Genomic DNA, 24,205 nt, shown 5'->3' on the forward strand with positions numbered 1-24,205 from the left:
AACCAGGGCTTCTTAACCCTATATCTAGGAATGGACTTCAAAGGCACAGTTTCCTGAACTGCGAATGTGCTATTTGCATAGATGTGTTTAAAAAAAAAAAATCCAATGCTTTGATCAGATTCCCGAAGGTCAGAAGCAAACAAAAAGGGTAAAGATCAATACTGCCGCTTCACCTCCTCGTAAAAACTCTGTTGCCTTAATGCCGGGACTGCAACTGCTCCTCACAGGGTGAGGCAGGGAGGTCTGGAACCACCTCTGAGGTCACTAGCATACCTTCAGACAGCCCATTTCCATCTGTTCCACATCCCAGAACGAATATGCACGTGAGCAGGCTGCAGTTGATTGCTGTGTACTGGCTCTAAACGCCACGTGGCTCCAATCTTGATCTGGACCAACTGGCTTGACATGGACAACTCTACTCCAGGTCATTCCCAACCCCAGCCATGCCACCTGCCAGAGCTGCAGGTGCCAATAAAGTTGAGGCCAAGCCCAAGCACCCTGCCTATAAAAGGTACACTGTGTCACTAAGAAGTACTGACTCACTATTCCCATGTGAGAAATGGGAAAACAGCAGCACCATCCAGGGACCAGAGCTCATGACATCCTTGCCCAAGTGTGCGATCTGGACTCCGAGGGGCGAGGCTGTCATTCTGCTGCTGTGACTTAGCAGCAAGCCCTCTGGGACTCTCAAACCTCTTGCTGAAAAAGGGATCTAATGTCTACTTGCAGTGTTATGAGAATTGAAGGGAGCTGGGCAGGTAAAGGACCAGTTGTTCCCGAATCAGAAGCAAGGCCAGAGAGAGATGCATCTTTTTCTTGGCCTCACCCTCTAGCCCACTTGCTGCTGCTAAGGTCAGCTAAAATCAACTCCTTTTCTGGGAGTTTCCACCAGCTTTGCCCCACTCCTTGCAATGGAGGCCTGGAGCAAAGGATCTCTACAAGGGAAAGGACGTTAATCATTAAGGAATCACAGTCTCTTCCACGGGAGATGGAGCAGGTAGCTCCAGATGGGTTTTCAGAGCTAGGTCCTGCAGTAAAGCATAGATTTGTGCCCCTTGTCAGGAAGGAGCCTGAGCAGCTAAGCTTCTTACATGCAAAGAAGCTTTTAGGTAAAGCATCACAGGGAGATGGAACCTCACTCCAAGTAGCAGAGGGAAGCAAACGCCCTTCCCATATCTGTAAGGGGTCCGACCCAGAAGTCTTCCGTTAACGTTCAGGGAAGCAGCCAGCCTGGAGGTTTGGAGTCAGTCTGTGCACAAAACCTCAATCAATACCTTTACCTCCCAGAATTCCTTGCTCATGGTCCATTTTTTCACAAAGGTAGTAGCAAAATTTCTCTTTGCTATAGATATTTACAACAGGGAGATTCGGTCACACATGAAGAAAAGATGAATACAAGAGTCCTTTTACAACCGTAGGCTTCTCTCCACCTCACCCCTGACCCTTCAGTAGGAGGCACACAGGACTTTTTAAAGGGTTTTCTTGCTACGTTGCTCTCGCTGGCTTCAGACTTGTGATCCTCCTGACTCGGCCTGAGCAGCTGGAATTTCAGGCCTGTTCCACTGCCCCCAGCTCTAAAGGAAGATCCCAGGCTGCCCACAGGGATGGGTCCTCAGCACTCCCAGCTGCAGCGAGCAAACGCATCCCAGCAGCACAATTCCCACCTCCTCCTCCCTCCAGGGAGGAGCGCACCCAGCCTTCCTTCCCACATGGGTAAATGCCATAGGAAAATGTACTACTTTCAGAAACATAAGCTGGGAGAGGGACAAGTATAACAGGTAACACAGCTCACCCCGGGAGAATGTATTGGGTGACAGGAGGCAACGTCTCTGGCCACCTACCGCTAGTACCCACTGTACCGCACCTCTCTTAACTTCCTGCTGGATCCTCCACCCCAAGAGCAGGGGAAATGACCTCAATGAAAGGAGCTGTGCTGACCAGCCATCGTGCCACACACGGGGGAGCAGGCGGGGGGAGAGGTACAGGGAGGGGACACGTGGGGCAGATGGATGAGTCCCACCAATGACAGACGGCTGCGTCCCAAGGAAAAAGCAGTCCCAGAGCCGCCAGCTGCCTCTCTCAATGGTTTCCTGCCAGAGAGAACAAGTCCCCAGTGTGGTGACAGCGCAGCAGGCCCGCTGCAGCCCTGTCACATAGACAAGTGCCCAGGAAGCAGCCGTGAGCAGAGAACATGCTTTATTGAGTAGATACAGAAGAGCACATTCTACCACACGCGGAGAAGGACGTGGCATCTGTAAAAGGCCTTCACCCCTTAAGAAAACCCCCAGTGAAGTTGCTTGTGGATAAGTTTCAACAGTGACACTGGAAGGGAGCCACCACAGAACATGCTTAAAATCAGCTCCCCACAACCCACAGTGAATATAAGTAGTGTACAGAGATGACGCGAGAAAGGCACAAATGACCAGAGTCAGGATTGTGGTGAGGACGCCACGTGAAGACAGCGGTGTCAGAGACCGAGCTGGGAAGGGCGACATGTCAGACATCAAAAGCGGCCCCAAGATAGCAGGTTATAACGGGCGCGGGAGAAATTAGAGGGAGCATCTCTTCCTGCACTCGGACAACACCGAAAATAGGAGACCAGAGGAGAGGACGGTGGGGCATCCCGAAGAGGAGGAGGGGCTTTTGGGGGGCGGAAGCACTTCATCCTACAGGAGGGGGCGACGCTGTTGAGAAGCAAACCTCGGCTGGGCGGCCACGCTGCCTCGCTCGCTGAGTCACGGGCTGCGACGCCAAAATCATTTCCAACCACTTTCAACTTCTCCCAGAGGCTCCGGGCAAAGTCAGTGCACCTGATGTGCCGGTAGAGGTTTGTGCGGCAGAGCTAACCAGTTATCACGCAGCATGATAGAGAGAACTGGAAATTATTTTGGCACCTGCAAAATTAAAAAGAGCCAAGGGGCAAAGAGAGCACGTTCACTGCTGGGCACTTTTTGGTGAGGTGAAAAGAAGCATCCGTTCTCTTCCAGCGAGACTGCCCACTGCCCGGAGGTGAGCGCAGGGCAGTACAGAATTGCTGGCTCTCGTTCCGCTCACCGTCCTCTGACTCAGACGGGTTGTTCACTGCTCCCAAGGCCAATCCCTGGGAAGCTCTTCGCAAGTCCTTGGCTCTGGTCAGCCCGATACGGATAAAAAGGGAGGCATAAAAGGGACAGCGAGGTGCAGTCTGAGGTGAACAACCCCTTCCCGGTGAGTGCACGGTCCGAAGTGCCACCCCTTCCCCAACCCTCCCCACACACGCATGGAAGGGGACACCGCAAAGACCCTGGCCAGGGCAACCGTACTTGGAGGTCTGGTGACCAGGTGGCAAGAAGCACTAGAACAAAGCTCAGAGGACACGACACACCTCATGGGGCAGAGGACACGAGGCAGAACCAGTGACTGGACAGGTACAGTACCGGAACAGATCTCCTTGGGTCAGTGCTATGAGGGAGCCGCACCCAAGGCTGGTGCGGGTCCCATCCAGGCAACCTCACTGAGGCCGAAACAACAGTTCCTCAGAACCAGCGTCTGCAGTGTACACGAGGGCGGAGCCAGGACAGTCCTGAGGGGCGTGGCCTTCCCAAAGGGTACTGCACTTGCCAATCACAAGAGCAACAGAAATGACAGACAGATCCCTAGGGGATGGATTCCTACTGCTGGGGTTCGCTGGCTCAGAATGATGGGTCACTTTAAGTGCCCTTGGGAGGGGTCCATTTTAAGCAGCTTGGATCCATGGTTTTATTGGAGTTGGACCGTTTGGCCTCTTTGGCTATCCACTCATCAATCAGATCCTGGGAAGAACAAGAAGCATAATTAGACACATGTGATACACACGCCCAGACACACAGATTCCAAAACAACTTCTGGACAAGAAGAAAGCACCAAGTGGTTAACAGTATCTTAAGGTATAGAAAATACTACCTTTGTGTGTCTGCGACTGGGTCTCACTATGTTGTGCAGATTGGCATTGAGTTCAAACTCACAACAATCTTCCTGCCTCAGCCTTCTGAGGGCTGAGATAACAGATGCGTGCTACCACAAACAGCAAAATGCTATCTTTTGATCGTTGAAATGCTTTCCTACCTAATCCATTTCTTCTTACCTTGCCCAATTTATTGGACGTAGGAGTCAACTAAAACATTTTAAAGTGAGCATGAGTCGAGATGACATTTGTGAAACAATCTGAGGCCACTTTTCCTAGTCCAGGAAAGCCATCCAAAACAAGGTGCTTAACTTGTGTCATCCAAATCTGAGACAGCCTACCAAAAGCTCCCACTAAGGATAAAAGGGGCCAGGTGTGGTGGCCCACGCCTATAATCCCAGCAATCAAGAGGCTGAGTGAGGCAGGAGGATTGCTGTGAGTTCAAGGCCTCTCTGCACTACACAGTGAGACCCTGTCTCAAAACAAAACAAACAAGGTAGGAGATAAACGTAGTAAGGAAGGCAACTTGGGCCTCACCACCAGCTAAAGAAACAAGGCCAGGGGAAGGTGCTTATACTCAAACCCATCAAGAAGGAAAGCTCTCTTCAATAGCCAGGCCCAGTAGGCTCTGTTCTGCCTCAGCGAGCATTGGGCAAGGAACAAGCAGCTGCTAGAAGCCTCACCTGTCTCTTTAAAACCAGATGCTTTCCTTTCCAATACTTGAGCATCTGAAGGGCTTGCAGAGTGCTGACAATGTCCACGGGGTTCACAGCCGTCTCCTGGCTGATTTCTGAAACAAAAGAGCTCCTGAGAGCCTGGTCAGACTACAAACCCCACCTCTTCCCGGAGGGCCTCTCCCTTGGGGGACCCCATGGGGCTATCATCCATGGCGCTCAGTCCGCTCAGAAAATGTGCACAAAGCGTCAGTTTAACCAGTCCAAGTAACTGGGCTGAACCCGGTGTTTCACCAAAAAGCTACCCTTGGCCCCTCCGAGAACAAGGTCAAATACAGACCAAACTCAATTCTTCAGCATATGTGTAAAAAGGTAGGGATGTTTTTCTTAGAAGCTCTCACATGTATCAAAATACTTGGAAGTTTTCTTCTTGACTTTTGTAAGAATTAAAGTGCTGGCAGCTCCAGAAATGAGAAACCAACTCCTAATCATTCCAGGGCGCAAGTGAGGGGGCCTACAGTGGCACCTGTGTGGTGGGCCATCCCTTCCCAGCCACAGGACGCAGAGAGGAGGAGCACTGTCCTCACAGGCGACGCACTGTGAACAGGGCCAAGGGGGAAAGCCAGGCTACCGAGTGGAACAATTAACCATTCCAAGCAGTTCAAAACCAACCTTTGATAGAAATCTCTTTGCCTTGGAAATTATGCAGGTAGCGGAGCAGCACTTCTTTCCAGTAACTGCGATAGCTTATGAGCCCCAGATCTGAAAGCGGACGTTCTGGGGAGCCCACTTTTTCCTCCACTTTGGAAAGTAAATAACCTGCCAGGGAACAAACACAAGACTTTTTCTAGCAACACTGTATCTCACCCTAATAGCATAGATCAGTGTGTTAAGGTGGAAGGCTTAATTAAGGACTGTCCGCAGTGCAGTATCCACTCCGCTCTGCCATTCAATGCGGGATGTGTGGTGTGCAACACGCTACCTTTGTATAAGCCCGAAGGGGAGAATATGTAATTGCATTACTTGCAATAGCCACTAAAAAGATCCCCAGAGCCAGAGATCAAATATAGAAGTACTAGCTGGATGTGGTGGCACATCCCTACTCATCCCAGCACTAGGGAGGCCGAGGCAGGGGGATCATCCTTAGTTTGAGGCCAGCCTGAGCTACACAGTGAGTGCAAGGCCAGCTGGAACTACAGAGCAAGACCCTTTCTCACAAAAGCAAACCAACCAACCAACCAAAAACAAAAAAACAAGACAGGCAGGGCACAGAAAAGGGAAGCCATCTCATTACATAGCTTCTTATGTATGTGAAATCTCTGAACTTTTATTTATTTATTTATTGAGATAGGCTCTATGTTGCCCAGGCTGGCCTCAAACTTGGAGAGATCCTCCTGCCTCATCCTCGAGGGCTGGGACTATCCGCGTGCAGCACCAAACCGGCAAAACATTCTTATAGGACAGACCCAACTGCTGCTCTGAGATGCTATGTTCAGGGACCCAGCACGGTAACGCGGGCCTGCAGCTCATCACCCCACTGCAAGCACATCAGTCTGCCCAGGTCTTCCTGCACTGGGGAACAGCCCTGTGGCGCCAGGGGTAGGGGCCACTATAAATTGCCCAACGAAAAACATAAAAATGGACCACTAATGAACTGCAAGTAACACTTGTTCACAGCGGAAGGGCCAAAGCAGGGTGTCTTACTCGAAGGCAGCTGCAGTGTGTGCTTCCAGGGGCTGGGTTTGCCCCGCTCTGCGCTTGCTGCGAGGGGCCACAGAAGCACTGAGGCTGACTCTGGGCTAACAAATCTAAGTTTGTGATCAACTGCAGATGAGTTCAGAGCGAGTTCCCACAGAGAATGGGGATGGCGTGCAACACTCAAAGCCCGTATCAGGTACCTGCATTTCCTCTAGACAAGTCCTTACAAGAGTAAAATCCCAGGGGGCTGGGGATATAGCTCAGCGGCACAAGCGCCTGCCTGGCAAGCGCAAGGTCCTGAGTTCGATTGCTGACACCAAAAAATTAAAAAAAAGAACAAGAGTAAAATCCTAAATATCAAAGGCCCAGATCAGAGGCTTTCCATATGTACGCGCTGTGTTTTGAACTCTCACCCTGGGATAATCCTGAAGAGCTTAGTGCACTGCTCTAATTAAGCACCAGCTCCAGCTCTTGGACTCATTCAGCTTTCAATGTGAATCAGAGAGACCACACCCAGGTTTTCCTCACTTGCTTATTCGTGTGCTACACACACGCCAGGACCGTAGAGATGACCAATAACACTCACAGGCTCCCTGCCCGGTGGAGCTGAGGAGTTAGCAGTTTCACTTACTGAAATCAATGAGCATCTTGCCATAGCCCTGTCTCATGTACTGAGGCATGGTAAGGATACAGGACACATTGTAGTTGAGGAATGAATTCTTCTCCTAAAATCAAAAGCAAATGGATCAGTGGGTCATGAGGGCTTGGGCCGAAGGTTTTAGCAGCCCACAGACACACAGTAAGGCTTCCTGCAAAAAGTCCCATTAACCAGTCCTGGGGAGTGGCTATCCGGCTCCCAGGTGGACACCGCACCCTCTCTGACGGCCAAAGCATTGAATCCCAGGGTTTCTCCAGCTCTGAGACCTCAGTCTCACTTTAAGGGGCCAGCTCTGGCTTCCTGACAGCCACAGAGCGAATCAAGGTTAAGACTGTGGAGTCGTCTACAGCAGCCCTCTTTAAAAGCAGATTTTCGAAGGAGACGCTACCAGAAGCGAAGGGAAATGAACAAAATGTAAGTGCTTATTTCTGGAAGCGGATCAGAAATTGACCAAATCACATTTTCTATGATTCTGTTTATATGGAATGCCTGGAAGAGGCGAAGTTACAGAGACAGGCTGGAAAGGGCCTCACCGCTGCTGTGACAGCATTTCAAGATGATAAAAACCGTGACAGCCGCATAGTGGTCACGTAACTCGGTGAGTACACTAAAACCCACTGAGCTGCATTTGCCTGGAGCCAGGGAGTTGTACGGTACATGAATTTTATTTCAATTAAGTTATGCTAAAAGTTGTAAGACAAATCCGGCCCAGAGGCATTGATGCTCAAGGAGCTGTGCTCAAAGCCCAGCTAAAGAACTAGGCGATGGGAATTTATTCCTGGTTCCAAGCTAATGACGTAGATGGCAAAGCTGGGAGAGCTGGCTTGACTACAAGATGTGGGCTTGAGGGTTAGCAGGGAGACCTGAGCCAGTAATTAATAGGCAGCTCCAGCCCACAACTCCAGAAATGAATAAACCAGAAGCTTTTAGTAAAGAACTGGACGTTTTCATTAAGCTATCTTTGAGACGTGGGCTTCCCTTTTTTCTTAAGGGAAGGGCTGATTGTTGTCCAGGGCACTGCCTCTTCCCATCAGGGATCTGAGCCCCCAAATGCACCCATCACCCTCCTCCGGCTGTGAGCTTCATCTCCAGAGTCCACTGACCTTGGAAAAATATCCAATCAGGTGACAGCCAGTGTTGTCCGCTTCTGTCATAACGTAGAACAGGAAGGGTTCGACATCGTAGTATAACGTCTTGTGGTCCAGAAAGAGCTTGGCCAGCAGGCACAGGTTTTGGCAATAGATCTGGAAGCAGAGAAAGACTGTGGGCAGGGGGCAGTGGTTTCCAAACCTATCAGACAAAAGCTTAAAAATGATGGGCACACCATTATTACCCATGACAGGGAACTGTTCTACTGCCAAATACACGACCTAAACATCTCCTTTTACAAGGTGGGATGAAGACAAAACACCCTCCTTTGGAAACCTGTGCAAGTTCAGTACCACCACCTCCCTTTCCTAGCTGCCGCATCTTACCTTGTTTTTCTTGCCATCTACTTCGAACACCGAGATGGAGCCTTTGCGATATATCTCATCTCCAGGCGGGTGTTTCCAAACACACTTGGCCTGCAAGAGAAAGAATCTGCATCAGGGGATCCCAGCCCACTTACGGGAAAGGCACCTCAAAGGGAAAAAGAGCCACAGGTCCGAGTTGGCTAACTTGAGGACATGCAGCAAAACGGATTTCTTTTTCCAGTAAAACAAATAAAGCCTTCTAAAGTCACTGCAATACACTCGAGGCATTTTTACAGCAGTTTGGCACAAGTCTTCTGGATTATGTTCTGGCACTGTCTCAGCACAAGAGATTAAGATCATCCACTCTGTAAAAGGCAGATAGATAAGAACACCTTGGCCTATTACAAAAAGCCTCACACTAACAGGAAATTCTTAAGCAGCTTATTTCTAGCAGCTTAGAGTTGCTAAGTGTACTTTACTCACACCTTTACCAGGCTGTTTTTCAGATTAGAAAAGGGACCCACAGTGATAAAAACCATTAACCACTATCTGTCTCGGTGCCAAGCAAATGCACTGTTACAGCTAAGGGTGTAAGGGAAAGTCCTGCGGCTTCTAACTAAGGCACAGTGGCCTGCTGAGTACCAGGATGCTGGGGGGCAGATGGCCACAAGGGGGCACAAGGGACTCCCTTTTCCTCACTCAAGTGCACAGGTATAGTATTTTTTTTCTCTTTTTTGGTAGTGTGGTATCGAACCCAGGGCCTCATGCATACAGAGCAAGTTCTCTACCCCTCCGGCTACAGTCCCAGCTTTGCCAACAGTTTTAACACAGCCAGGCTTTGCTGTAATTAGGCGAATTCTTGAGGGCATTTATTTTTATTTTATTTTATTTTTGGTTTTTGGTTTTTTTCTCCGGTACCGGGAACCGAACTCACGACCTTGCACTTGCCAGGCAGGCACTTTGCCGCTGAGCTAAATCCCCAGCCCCTCTTGAGAGCATTTAAATAAATACATTTCAAAACATTTAGAAGTAGTCATGATGGTGCACGGTTATAATCTCAGCAATCTGGGAGGGTGAGGCAGGAGGATCAAAAGTTTGAACCCAGCCTAGGCCACTCAGCAAAACCACCTTGAAATTAAAAATATCAAAAATGGGCTGGGGATGTAGTTCAGAGCAAAGGCATTGGATTCAATCCTCAGTACCTCCCAAAAAAAGTTTTAAAAAATTCTACGTTATGCTGGAGATTTTTGATTAAATACTTTTACTATGACTTTTTGTCAGTCAAGAATCACAATCCGGGGGCTGGGGATTTAGCTCAGCGGCAAAGTGCCTGCCTGGCAAGTGCAAAGTCATGAGTTCAATTCCCGGTACCGGAAGAAAAACGAAAAACAAAACAAAACAAAAAAAAGAATCACAACCCATGCTGGACATGGTGGTGTACGGCTGTAATACCGCGACTTGGGAAGCTGAGGCAGGAGGATCACAAGTTCAAGGCCAGCCTGGGATACACAGTGAATTCAAAGCTGGCCTGAACTGCATAGTGAGACCCTGCCTCAAAACAAAAAAAATAAAAGAGAGGTCTTTACTTTTTGCATGCTGTGTTCCCTATCCTTACTTCATAGCAGAAATTCTCTTAAGACAAAGATTTTTATTCTACAACTAGAAAAGAAAAGAAAAATGGCTGAAAGCTGAAAAAAAATCTAACAATTATCTAACGATTGTGATAGTGATAATCTAACGATTATCACTGAGAAAGTCAGATTCAAGTCTTCATTTCTATCTCAACAGGAAGCAGTATATTCGAAAACCAGAAAGGAGTGAACAACTGAGGCACCAAGGATGTGTTGTTCTGTTCATGTCACAATCTGTCACACGCTGGTCTCCCTCGTATACGAACTCTTGTTTGTTCAGCACCCAAAAGTTGAGCCGTGCTCTCCCTGCCCTGCCCGATAAGGCCCTGTACTTCTGTGCGTCTGGAGGGAAAGCCCTCAGACAGAGGTAATTCATATTCTGAGGAAGGAAGGAAAAAAACAGGGCGGTGCTTGCGACAGGCCGTGGTTAGGTGTTCTGGCTGCCACACAGCACGTCAGGCTGAACACTCGGTCCTGAAAAGCTGACATCCATTCCCTGCACCTTCAGCCCATTTCTGTGACCACTGAGAGCTGCTCAGAAGGATGTCACGTCTGGGGACAAACCCTGAGATGCCACAACATGGCCACCATGGTCTAGGCAGAGGGATTCAAGCCAACTCACCATGTGCCGGCGCAGTATCGTTTGGCTCTTCATGTATTTTAAGCAGAATTCACACATGTAGAGACGTCCCAGCCGTGCGTACTCCTCGGGATAGGGAGAATGGTACCAAGTATCGAGCTCATAGCGACCAAAGGCGATTGTTTTAATCATGTTGCTCCCCTCTGTAATTTGACCTTGCAGCCTTAATTTCTCCTATTGCCAAGAGAACGCAAAAGTCAAAGGAGGTTTAACATTTACTGTCTTAAAAAAAAAAAGAAACCTACAGTAAGCTTGTGTGCAGGTCACCATGCTAAGGTGATGAAAAAACTTGAGACAGATTTGGCTTCTACCCACAAGCAACTCATGCGAAAGGGGCTGCGTGCGCAGGGGATGTCCAGCAGGCTTGTAGGAACCAGATGCCAGGGCTCAAGGGCCACTTCCCTACCACATGCTGGGCCCCATCCGAAAGAGCCCAGAATACACATTTTTCCTCCCCTGGTATCAGCCTTAAACCAAACTGAATCAGAAAGGTAATCTACCAAATACAACTACTCTAAGAACACACAGATTATTTAAAATGTGTCTTGTGGAGCGTGGTAGCGCATGCCTGCGATCCCAGCACTCAGGAGGCTGAGGCAGGACTGCCTCAAGTTCAAGGCCAGCCTGAGCTACATAGTGAGTTCAAGACCAGCCTGAACTGTATAGCAAGACCCTGTCTCCAAAAAAAAAAAATGTGCCTTACTTGCCTGCAGAAGTGTTTCAGAAAGTTGTATGAATCTCTAACACAGACCCACAACACCCACTTCTAAAATTAAACAGTAAATAGCAGCCCTTTAAAAAACAATTTTGTGGCCGAGGATATAGCTCAGTGGCACAGCGCCTGCCTGGCAAGCACAAGGTCCTGAGTTTGATTCCCGGTACTAAATAAATAAATAAATAATAAAAAACAGTTTTGGACTACGGGTGACAATGGAATTGTGAAGGCTAAGAAGGAAGAAAACTTTTCTGGGTCTCTAGCTCCTTTTGTGGCAGAAGCCTGGGCACTGCCTTCCAGAACAGGGCAGAAAGCCAGCAGCGGTGCAGCAGCGTATGCTCGTTGGGGGCGGCCAAGGAACCCTCCTGCAAGTTTCCAACCAATCTAGTACTGGACAGAATTCTAAACAGGTAGGGGATTAGCGGGGCTGGAGATGGGATTCACTTTACAAACTAAATTTCCTTCAACACATTTTAATCTGTTATATCAGACATAAGCCCAATCTAAAGAAATTTCTTGATCCAAATTTATTAAAAATTCTATCCAGGGAATCCAACGTGAGTATGAGCTGAATATAAATGAAAAGGAAAGACATAAAACTTGTCTTCATAAAAAAATTTTTTTTTTTTTTAAAAGACAGGGTGTCTCTATGCAGGCTGGCCTTGAATATATTATGTAACCTAGACTGACCTTGAACTCATGGTGATCCTCTTGCCTCAGCCTCCCCAGTGCTGGAAATACAGGTGTGCACCACCATGCCTGGCTTCATCATTGTCAGAATTTAATTCACAAAAGCAACTGTAGTCCCAGCATTGGGGAGGCTGAGGCAGGAAGACTGCTGAGCCCAAAAGTTCAAAGCCAAACTGTGCAACATAAGCTCCCCAGATGGCTTTGGAAAGTTATCTCAAAAAACAACAAAAAACATAAACTGACAGCAGCCTTTCTCATTTTGCCTTCACTATTATCTTTAAGGCTGTAAAGGCTGTACGGCGGCGGTGGCAAACCTGCGGCACGCGTACCACGGTAGGCTGTTTCTATCACTGAAAGCTCCAGAACTGTTTCAGGGCACTAAAAGGCCGATGAGGAAACCCTGCGGCAGGGGAGGCCCTGCTGAGACAAAGGAGGACACCTGCCAGTCCCCAGGTCCTCAGAATTGCAAATTAGCCAAGGACACAAAAGGACACCCCTGGAAAATGGAGCCCAGCTACAACTTCCAGTTGGGCTGGGAGGCCAGGAAAAAACCAAAGAATATGGGGAAGGGAGATGTGATTTCCTTCAAACAGGAAAGGGAAGAACAGTCTCAAAAGAAAGGAGATCTAGGTGGCAAGGGACATTTAATTCCCATCGAACTGGTTGCTAATCATTTTTCTTGGTCATTCAAAATGCATTCCACAAAGGGCCTCAGCTCAGAGGTTTTTTTAATGCTCACCAAATCCTCTGAAGCCCGGGCCTGTGCTCGGCGGAAGAGATCCAAGTCATACTCGCTTGTCAGGTTTTCCAGGAGAGGCTCCCGAGTATTCCCGTAGGTCTGCCTGTGTTCCTAGGAGAATAACCAGAGCATCACACCTCTGCCTGTAGCCATACAGTCCTTTTTTTTCTCTTTTGGGACCAGGAATTGAACTCAGGACCTTGCACTTGCCAGGCAGGCACTTGTGCCACTGAGTATACAGCTCTTTTGTCTCAACGGATGCCTATCACAGTCGTAAGCTACTCACTTTGTGTCCATGCGTGAGCTCACAGGACTGAGGCCACAGTAGACTACTTACTAGCCCGACACCGCAGGACACCTGCTACAACGCCAGAGGCCCCTACCGCTCCGGAAGGGGACATCTTCTATCTCTAAGTGCACACCTGCACCACCAGAATCTAGGCCTCCATTTACCCACAAGAATATGCTGCAGGACATCGCAAAACATGAACTGCAGCAAGCCCAGAGGCGCTACAAATCCTGAGTCCTGAGATCTGGAGATGCTCTCTGATCACACTGTCCGAGCCTCAGGGTTTAAAGACCTTAGACCAGAAGGAAAGTCCAAAGGTGGGACAGGCAGCTGGACTGAGCAGTGCTTTGTAAATTCTGTCACGTGACCCGCTGACCACCAAGGCATGAGGCCGCCTGGCAAAAGGAAGTTCCGAGGTCAGTTTCTGGTTGAGGCTGTAGTCAGTAGTGGAGCGCCTGCCTAGCATGCATACAGCCCTGGAGTCCTTCAAGAGCACTGCCCACAACAAAACTAAACCAAGAATCAGAGTCAAAACTCCTAAGTCAAACTATCCTAAGTCAGGGATACCTGCAGAAAGGAGGTAGACCAAAAAACAAACAAAAAACTGGGACGCAAGTGGTAAATTTTGTTTTGTTTTCTGTATTTTACCACAATAAAAATTATTTGAAAACAACCAACGGAGAGCTGGGCATGGGGGTGCAGATCTGTAATCCAGCACTTGGTTGCCTGAGACAGGAGGATCCTTGCACGTTGGAGACCAGCCTGGGCTATGAAGTGAGCTCAAAGCCAGGCTGAATTGCATGGTGAGACCTTGTCTCAAAAAAAGAAAAAAAGAAAAAAAAAAAAAAAACAACGCAGGAAGGCAGGCAAAAATTTTTTAAAATTTTTTTTTTAAATTGCCAGGTGTGAGGGGCTGGGGATTTAGCTCAGCGGCAAAAGCGCCTGCCTCGCAAGCGCAAGGTCGTGAGTTCGGTTCCCGGTACCGGAGAAAAACCAAAAAAAAAATAAATAAATAAAAAAAAATAAATTGCCAGGTGTGGTGGTGCTCGTATGTAATCTTTGCGAGTTTGAGGCCAGCCTGGGCTACAAAGTGAGCTCAAGATTTGTCTGCACTACATAGTGAGACTCTTGTCTAAAGAAGACAAAACCAAACAAACATAGTGAGCTCAAGGCCAGCCTGAATTACATAGCAAGACTCTGTCTCGAAAAACTATAAAGAAAAAAAATTAAAAATAAAACTGAACAGCCAGGCATGGTGGTGTATTCCTGTAATCCTAGTACTCAGGAGGCTGAGGCAGGGGGATCGTTGCAAGTTCGAGGCCAGCCTGGGCTACAAAGTGAGCTCAAGGCCAGCCTGAACTGCATAGTGAGACCCTGTCTCAGAAAGACAAAAATAAATAAATAAAACATAACAGAACTCCAACCCAAGTCCACCAGAAAACAGGCTATACTGTTTTTAAAATGTCTTATTAAGCAAGACTAAAAAAGAGAAAAGTCATAGAGAATTAAAAGTATAAAAATAATCCAGCTGTAACTAACTTTCAAATCTTACCATGGCCATCACTCCAAGTATCCACTCCCTGGAAGGAAATCAGACAAGGAAACTTCTCTTTTAATTCTGACCCTAGCCCTTCCCTCTGGGCTCCGGCCCCACCTCCCCCGGGAAGGGGAACCCGGAGTTAACTGGAGCCCACAGCTCAGCCCTGGAAAATCCAGATTCCACGCATACATTACCATTTGAAGAAGCCTTTCACCTGGACCTTTAACCCTGTTAGAACTGCTTCCTATTAATCTGGTTCCATATCCTGTAGATCTTTTTGAAATTTGGACTCTGTCACCTACCTAAGACTTAGGTTTTAAGTATTACTCATTTCTTCTAGTTTCATGAGGATTAAAAGATGATCTTTTTGTTTTGGTTTGGTTTTTGAGACACGGTCTTACTATACAGTTCAGGCTGGCCTTGAACTCACTATGTAGCACAGGTTTAACTCACAGCCATCCTCCTGCCTCAGTTCCTGAGTGTGGGGATTATAGATAACCATGCTTGGCAAAAAGATCTTTTAAAAGAAAATCCTGGGGCTGGGGATATAGCTCAGTGGCATAAGCGCCTGCCTGGCAAGGGCAAGGTCATGAGTTCAAGCCCCGGTACTGCGGAAAAAAAAGAAAAAGAAAATCCTATCCAGCATTTGTATAAGAAAAGTTGGTCTAGCTGGGCATGGCGGCGCATGCCTGCAATCCCAGCACTTGAGAGGCTGAGGCAGGAGGACTGTTGTGAGTTTGAGACCAGCCCGGGCTACAAAATAAGCTCAAGGCCAGCCTGAACTGCATAGAGAGACCCTGTCTCCAGAAGACAAAAAAAAAAAGAAAAGCTGGTCCAAAAAAACTGACCCCAATATAGTGAACTACAGAAACTTATATGTCATGCTTTTTCTACCTGTATGACAAGGTCTCATTATGTAGTTCAGGCTGGCCTCAAACTCTCTGTGATCCTCCTACCTCAGCCTCCCGAAATGCTGGGATCACTGGCACACACCACCACACCCAGCCAAAGTTTTAAAAATATAAATTTCAAACTGGATGAAGTGGTGCACACTTATAACCCCAGCACTCTGGGAGACTGTGGGGGCAAGATCACAAATTCGAGCTCCACTCAGGCAATTCAGCAACTTAGGGAGACTGTCTCAAAATTAAACTTTAAAAAATTAAAAGAACGTTGGGGAACATAGCTCAGTGCAAAGGCACAGGGTTCACTCCCCAGGTCTGCAGTACATAAGTGCATATAAGATAGATATATATATTCTAACTGTATTCGGTTTTTCTAAATCTCCTGTGTCCACCCTCCCAACAGCCCAGTTTGGAGACCACCGCCACTTGGAGAAAAGAGCAAACTGCAAATCTGAAAGACGCTTAGAGCAAGAGAAGCAAATGCAATAGCAGGAGCTGGTGCTAATCCGGCCCTGAACTTTTCTCACCATGTACTTCTCTTTCTGTTCTTTGCTCAGTCCAGAATTTCTTTTCTTCCTAAGTTCTGCCACCTTTTCTTTATATCGCAGCTGCCGCTCTGTTGGTGCCTAAAAGGAAAAATAAAAATCTGAGAAAGCTACACAGAAAACTCATCATGAAGTTAGGCTTCAAAAGTATCAGAATTAAAGATGAAAAAATTGTGGGGGGCGTTTTGAGACAAGGTCTTGCTGTGTAGCACATCCTTGCCTCAGCCTCCCAAGTACTAGGATTATAGGCCTGGGCCTCCCTGCCTCGCAAAAATGTTTTAAAGCAAAAAAGAAAATGCCAGACCATCACAGTCACACTGTGACTAATATGGGAATTTTATAATTCCAAATTAGGTTCGCCAAGCACCCAGATCATACCCTTACTGCTAGTTAAATGCGGGTTCAGGAGTAACAGTTTTTGTTTGTTTTTGTTATTTGAGACAGGGTCTCGCTATGTACTGCAAGCTGGCCTTGAACTCACTATATAGCCCAGGCTGGCCTTAAATTCTCAATGATCCTTCTGCCTCAGCCTCCCAAGTGCCGGGATGACAGGTGTTTTCACCACACCGGGGTGAGGAGTAATAGTTTTTAATAATAATACAAATTAATAACGGTAGCCTTAGCCAGGCGTGGTGGCGCACACCTGTCATCCCAGCACTCAGGAGGCTGAGGAGGATTGCCATGAGTTCAAGGCCAGCCTAGGTTACATAATGGAACTCAAGGGAGCCTGCACTACATACCAAGACTCTGTCTCAACCTCCCCCTCAAAAAATAGCCTCCACCAAAGCAGTAAGAAGAAAGATGATTTTGGGCTGAGGATATAGCTCAGTGGCATAAGCGCTTGCCCGGCAAAATGAGATCATGAGTTCGATTCCCGGTTCAAAAAAAAAAAAGATTATACAATAAGTATTTATTGAATGCTGTTTTTAAAGTAATGCTTACTAGTTTTTGTTTTGTTTTGTTTTGTTTTGTTTTTTGTTTTTTTCCAGTACTGGGAATTGAACTCACAACCTCGCGCTTGACAGGCAGGTGTTGTGCCGCTGAGCTAAATCCCCAGCCCCAATGCTTATTAGTTAACAGCAACGCAAAAACAATTAAAAACAGAAAAACTGAGAAAAACAGAACCTAAAATAGACAATGAATGGATGTAGGTACACTTACAGAGTGTTTGTTATCTGTCGCATACTGGGTACATTACTTACATATATACAATGTAGCTGATACCCTAGCCAGGTAGGCATTGTTTTGTTTTTTGAGACAGTCTCAATATGTAATTCAGGCTATCCTTGAACTCACCATCCAGGCTGACCTCAAACTCGAAGTGATCCTCCTGCCTCAGCCTACCTAGTGCTGGCATTACAGGTGTGGACTACCACACCCAGTCCTCTTTTTTTTTCCCCTTTGCAATACTAGGGATTTGAACCCAGGGCCTTTGCACTAAACTACATGCTCAGCTCTTTATTTTTTGAAACAGTCTTGCTAAATTGCCCAAATGCAATCCTCTTGCCTCAGCTTCCCGAAGTGCTGGGATTATAGACATCCACCCCCCACCACCACATTCTTTTTTTTATTAATAAAAAAATAAAGCTTAGGGAGGCTAGCTGACCTGCCCAGGACAAGAGAGAATCACAGTGTTCTGATCCAGGTGTCTGTCCTCAAAGGCCAACTTCTTCCTCACTCATTCTGGTTCCTACCTGCCTCACAGACACTTTGGAGATCAGCTACATAGAACAAAGGCTGACATCAAGAATGAGGCAGAGTCAATAATGGCAGCGGAAAGCTGGGGAAGAAGTCCTATTTCAGCTGAGAGCTGCACAAGGCCTCAAAGAATAAATAAATCTTTTCTGCTTGGTACATAGAGAGAGTTCTAGGCAGGAAAAGAGCAAAGCCGTTTGGGAAGGAAGAGGGAATTGAGCGCAATCAACATGGCCTGAATATTCAGAGAGGCAAGAAGACAGAGCCGGGGCTGCCTGGATCTCACAGGAAGAGAGAAGGGACCTGGTCAACAAGTATGACACGCTGAAGAAATGTCAGTCGTGAGCTCGGACGTGTGCCAGCAAAGGGAACGGTCTGAGGCCAACTGTGCCAGGTCAGCAGAAGGACGCAAGACGAGGAACTGGAACAGTAAGCGCAGGCTCTCAAACAATCAGACCATCGCGTATTCCCGTTATTATTGTGAACAGCTTGATTCCGCCCTTTCTCAGGGAGTGTTTGCTTTGAAAACTATCTAGAAAACAAACATCATCTTTCTGAGTTTCTGCCTGGAAGAGCAATTATCTGGATGGACCCTGGGAAGCAAGAGGCCCAGATAGGCCTCCGAAGCCATTATGGGTGAAGGAGACCCACGACACAGATCTCCACCTGTGGGCGGCCAGAGCTGTCACGAGGCCCGTACCTGGTGCCTGGTTGCATGCCTGTTGTCATCTTGCCTGTGGGACAGCATCCTTTCTTCTATCTGCTTATCCCGGCTCTGTGCTCTCACCTGCAACCATCAACAGCGTCAATAAATCCACCCGCTCCTAGGACTGCGTTTACTTACAGCCTAAGAACACAGTAACCAGCCCTTGAAGTTACGTTGTCTCTGAAAGCGAAAGCGCACTCATCATATTCTCCAAGAAAGAGTTAAGCGAGCTTCACACTGTACTTTCTCAGCCATTAACTGAGGATCAGAGAATTGAAAGGATCACAGCTTAAGGATAGCAAAGCTAAGATTTTAATGAAATCCAATGGCTCTGAGCTTGGACTCTTTCCACATAAAATGGGTAAGAAACTTTGAAAAAGTGCAAGAAAAGAGTGAGGAAGTACCAAGAAAGAGAACCCGGGTTCCGGCAGGTACAGAGACACGTGCCTATAGTCTCAGATATTCAGAAGGCTGAAGCAGGAGGATTGCTTGAGCCCAAGAGTTCAAGGAGAGCCTGGGCAACACAGCAAGATGAAGCCAGAGAGACAGAGAGAGAGAGAAAGGCAGGGAGGGAAGAAAAAGGTAAACCTGGCTTCAAATCTACAGGGAAGCGCCGGGCGTGGTGGCGCACACCTACAATCCCAGCACTCGGGAGGCTGAGGCAGGAGGACTGTTGTGAGTTCAAAACCAGCCTGGGCTACAAAGTGAGCTCAAGGTGAGCCTGAACTGCAAAGCAAGACCCTGTCTCAGAAAGACACACACAAAAAAAAAAGAAAAGAAAAAAAATCTACAGAGAAACTGAACTCTGTACCTACATAATCTCAGACAAATCCCATCAGCTCTCAATAGTTTGAATTTCATCATCAGGAACTGAGCTCTCACATCCAACTGCCTCTTCGACCTCACTACTAAACCAGCAGTGTCAAAACAGAGTGACAAATATTCCCCATGGATCTGATCCACCCGAATCTCCCTGTTATCGGTAAGTGACAAAACACCATCTCAAAAGCTGATTGGGCCAAACAACTCGAGTTATGGTTGATTCTTCTTCTCACACCTCACATGAAATCCACCCGCCAGCCTAGTACCGCGCTCCCTTCCGAAAGCCACCTGGAATCCCGGCTGGAGTTAGCTCCGCAATGATCCCCTGCTGGCCCGGGCTGCCACCTCCTGCCAGCTCAGAAGCTTGTCTGAGGCACTCGTCCCCGACAGCCCATTCTCCAGTCTCCAGCAAGTTAGGATTTCCACAGAATGTTTGTGAAATTATATCCGCCTCTGCTCAGTCCCCAACATGCTTCCCGCTGCCACCAGAGTAAAAATATCCTCTGTACCAGTGTCTGCAAAGCCTGGGCCCTGCTTCCTATCTCCCACCAAACTCCAGGCACACAGCCGCCTTTCTGTCCCTCCAGCCCAACAGTGCGTCCGCGCTTCATGGCCTCTTCCTTCTACTCTGCTTTCCACGGCGTCTCTTTGCCACCATCCATGTCCCTGATCGAATGCCAGCTTTCAGAAACCCTTCCTTAACCACCCGGCGGCACAAGCCGTGTGCCATCCCCAAGCCCCACGGCCCCTGCCGCCAGTCTGCTTCTCACAGTATTCACCACTGTGTGAAATGCTCAGCCACTCACTCATCCGCAGGTGTCACTGCCCCCCTCAGTGCGGGAGCTCCCTGAGCACAGGCTTCTACCTTCGGCACTGACTCCTCGCATCTGTGACCGTGTTGAGACACAGCCACAAAATAGATGCCTGACAGAAACCCAAGATATAAACAAAGAACAAGTAAAAGATCGGTAACAGGAAGTAAGGAGGTGGATCTCTGTCAAAAGGGAAAGGGAGCCAGGGATTTAGCTCCGCAGCACAGAGCCTGCCTAGCAAGCGCAAGGTCCTGAGTTCAACTCCAGTACCAAAAAAAAGGGAGGGCAGGGGAGCAGAGATGGAGTGAGCAGGGAGGGAAGGGGGTGAAAAAAAGAATCGAGAGGTGTTCTGTCCATGCACCCACTCTACACAAGGATCAGGAACATTCTGTACTGCAATCATGGACTAATAAAAAAATAGACTGAATAAAAAACGGTACTATCACTTGCTGAAAGGTTTACAGGGGTTCTCAAAAGCGGTTATCATATGCAGAAAGTATTAAAACTCTAAAGGTTTTGCTGGGCAGGACATGTAGCGAGAACGCTTACCTCGCAATTGTGATGCCCAATATTTGATTCCCAGCACTGCAAAAAACAAAAACTACAGCTGGGAGTGGTGGTACACGCCCATAATCCCAGCACTCAGGAGGCTGAGGCAGGACGATCACTGCGAGTTCAAGGCCAGCCTGGGCTATAAAATGAGCTCAAGGCCAGACTGAACTACATAGTGAGACCCTGTCTCAACAAGACAAAAAAAAAAAAAAAAACACTACGAAAGAAAAACTAGAACTATTTATAAAATCAAGGAACTGTCTGGGCTTTCCAATTGGGATCCTCAGTGGAACAAAGATCGTCTTCAGAAATTCCCCTGATCCTCCAAGTACACGGTCCACAGGTAAAGATGGATTATGCTAAGCCTCATTTGCCTTGTAAAATAAGTTCATGACAGAAGTGTTTTCCTTTTTTCAGTATTTTCTTCCCTAGACTGAAATTTTTTTTTTTTTTTTAAACTGTTTAAGTAACATGCGGATACAGATACAAGCCCATTTCTTTTTTTTTTTTGAGACAGGATCTCTATGCAGTCTAGGCTGGCCTTGAACTCACTTTGTAGCCCAGGCTGGCCTCAAACTTGCAATGATCCTCCTGCCTCAGCCTCTCAAGTGCTGAGATTACAGGCGTGCACTACCACGCCCGGCCCCACTTTTTTTTTTTTTTTACAATGGGATCTTGCTAAATTGCCCAGGCTGGCCTCAAATTCATGATCTTGCCTTGGCCTCCTGAGTAGCTGAGATTATAGGCATGTACCACTGCACCAGGTTAAGCCAATATTTGGTTTTGTTTTGTTTGTTTTCAGAGACAGTGTCTCACTATGTAGCCCTGGCTTACCTCCTGATCACAGCAATCCTCCTGCCTCAGGCTCCCAAGTGCTGGGATTACAGGCGTGCATCACTATGCTCACCTAAGAATTTTTAAAGTTGTACCTCTGGAAGATTTTGATGTAAAACCAACCACAGTATCAACTGTTATATTTAAAGGCACATAGAAGAGGGCCTACTAGACGTAGATCAAAGGTATTTTCAGAGGAAGATGTACCCAGCACCTGGCCAGCTTCTGAATCACGGTGGCAGTTACTGCCGCTCTCAACTTGTTGAAGACCACAGGAAAACAGGAAGAGTCTGCACTGAGGGGAAAAGGCTGCCTTCTTACCACAAGAGTTGGAATGAAGTAAAATAAGAGCAGAGTCTTCAACCCTAAAGTCCATCCAGTAAGCACACAAAGAAGTTTCTACCTGGGGCTGGGGATATAGCTCAGCAGCGTAAGCACTTGCCTGGCAAGTGTGAGGTCATGAGTTTGATTTCCGGTACCAAAAAAAAAAGAAAAGAAGTTTCCACCCTGTGGTCTGCCTGTCAGTAAGAGAACAAGTTCCTGAATCAAGAAGAACCAGTGTTAGCTGGGAATCTAATTTTTCTCCAAAATGATACCTGCTCAGACAAGGACACAGGCTTTGTTGGCAAAGTAACAACCAAAAAGCAAGACTTTGGTTTAGGGAGAGCAGTTAGGGTAACCTGCCCAGATACTTCCCGAGCAATCTATCTAATTAACATCTTCAATTCTTGCTTCCCTACAATTAGTCCTTTGATTCCAACGAGGTACATGCAACCCACATGGGGACATATGCACGGAACCTTAGGTTCTACACTCAGATCCATTGTCTATACCCCAGAAGTGACTTAGGAGCTATGTTTTTCAAGAATTTAACAGAAGAATTAGCCAAGAATAGGTGTAACTTAGAGTAACCAAAAGAAAAAGTCTTCTGTAGAAATAGACAGAGGAAGAGGAAAAGAATTATAAAAAAAATCTAAAAAGCAAAATAATTTCAGAGATTTGTAAAGAGGGAATCTGACAAATACATACTGAGGTCACATAACCAGCAGGTCCCTAGCAGCCTTTCAAGTTGACTTTCTACGGAAAATATCAATGCACTAGTGGTGAGTGTCCCAAATATTCTTCCTTGTTCATTTCTTCCAAAGCACTCGCTAAATATTCTAACTCTCTTGTCTGTCCAAGCAGTTTTTTAAGAACACAATTCTTTTAACTATTTCTCCACGAGAAGGTAAGAATGAAGGAGGACCGTGCCTGCCTTGTGCACCGCTGTAGCCCCAGCGTGCAGCCAAGCGCCAGGCCACCAGCAAGCTCTCCCCACGCGACAGCAATGGGGAGACGGGGGAGGGCAATTACCTTGCACTCGTCAGCGGAGAGGTTGTGGTAGAGCGGACATCCTGAGATGGAGAAGTGTCGCTCGTGTTTCCCAGTAAGGTGTCCTGTTAAGGAAGTGGGGAGAGACGTCATTTCTGCAAAGACTCAAGCTCAGAAAGGGAGGTTTCTCTCTCCAACAAGCCTATCTGCTTGCTATTCCATTTTCATCAGACTGAACCCACCGAACGTAAGCGCTATTAGGATCACATGAAGTCCTTTGCCTTCACATGGCAATCTTCAAACATACTGGCATATGTTCAGTGTAGTTCCTTCTGTTCTGATAATATAAATATTACCTAACACCAAAATGTAATCATAAAATCATACATTTATAATAACGCACAAAATTACAAACAGGTACACTTTCTTTTGGTGGAATTTAATTCTCCTATGTGAAATTAATCACGTGGTTGGGCTCAGTGGCATGTGCCTATAATCCCAGCACTGGGGAGGCTGAGGCAGGGGGGTTGTTGCAAGTTTGAGGCTAGCCTGGGCTACCAAGAGAGCTCAAGGCCAGCCTGAACTGCACAGTGAGACCCAGTCTCAAAAGATAAAAAAATAAAGAAAAGAAAGAAAAAGAATTTAAAAATAAATTAATCATGTCATAGTATAAGTGTACTATTCTGTTTTGTGATGCTATCCAATTTGAATTTAACTCCTTTCAATAAGCAAAAAAAAAAAAAAACTGATGAAAAATGGAAAATAAAGCCAAGTATGGTGGCACGTGCCTGTAATCCCAGCACAGGGAAGAAGACACAGCAGGATCGCCATGAGTCCGAGGCCAGGGTGGACTACAGAGTGAGTTCAAACCCAGCCTGAATTACATCTTAAGACCCTGTCTCCAAAAAGTAAGAAAAAACCTTCTCTGTCATATAAGTCAGGACTCTCGAAGATCGAAGCAGGAAGATAGTAAGTTCTAGCCCAGCCTGGGCAATTTAGTACTTTAGCAAGACCCTCTCTCAAAATAAAGAATAAAAAAGGACTAGAGACGGAGCTCAATACAAAGCCCTGGGATTCAATCTGTAGTGCCTAAAATAACAAATAAGAAATGAAGAAAGGGAATAGGGAAGTGCTATTACCTTTACGCACACCTCTTCAGCCAAGGGGGTTTATAAAACACCAAAGACTGAAAAGGCTGGTGAGAACACTAATGGAGTAAAAAGATAAGTCAGCTGAGTTATACGTCTACAAAAATCTTCATCCTTTCATGGAAAAAATAAATTTAATTTTAGGTAAAAGATATACTGGGATTTTAAAAATTATGCAACACCTGCAAGTAACAGCACTTCCGTTATCCCCACACTCTGGGAAGC

At 47.0% G+C, this 24,205-nt stretch overlaps 1 protein-coding gene across 2 annotated transcripts in view; it reads right to left on the reverse strand.

The window, feature by feature from the left end:
- Window positions 1-2,179: 2,179 nt before the first annotated feature.
- The window catches only part of Kat7 (K(lysine) acetyltransferase 7), a 32,792-nt gene continuing 10,766 nt past the window's right edge, over window positions 2,180-24,205 (reverse strand). Inside the window, exons 5-15 of one of the 2 annotated variants that reach the window (XM_005394197.2) lie at window positions 22,875-22,957; window positions 18,496-18,582; window positions 16,083-16,181; window positions 12,822-12,932; window positions 10,660-10,851; window positions 8,428-8,517; window positions 8,056-8,196; window positions 6,926-7,019; window positions 5,269-5,415; window positions 4,606-4,712; window positions 2,180-3,791 (exon numbers count right to left, since the gene is read on the reverse strand). In XM_005394197.2, coding sequence (XP_005394254.1) covers window positions 3,690-3,791; window positions 4,606-4,712; window positions 5,269-5,415; window positions 6,926-7,019; window positions 8,056-8,196; window positions 8,428-8,517; window positions 10,660-10,851; window positions 12,822-12,932; window positions 16,083-16,181; window positions 18,496-18,582; window positions 22,875-22,957 — 1,253 coding nt within the window. In that variant the 3' untranslated portion in view covers window positions 2,180-3,689. The remainder of the gene's footprint in view (window positions 3,792-4,605; window positions 4,713-5,268; window positions 5,416-6,925; window positions 7,020-8,055; window positions 8,197-8,427; window positions 8,518-10,659; window positions 10,852-12,821; window positions 12,933-16,082; window positions 16,182-18,495; window positions 18,583-22,874; window positions 22,958-24,205) is intronic. The other variant, XM_005394198.2, reaches the window with a different exon arrangement.

The sequence above is a fragment of the Chinchilla lanigera genome, unplaced genomic scaffold, assembly GCF_000276665.1.
Source record: "Chinchilla lanigera isolate Chin_1 unplaced genomic scaffold, ChiLan1.0 scaffold00050, whole genome shotgun sequence".
NCBI lineage: Eukaryota > Metazoa > Chordata > Mammalia > Rodentia > Chinchillidae > Chinchilla > Chinchilla lanigera.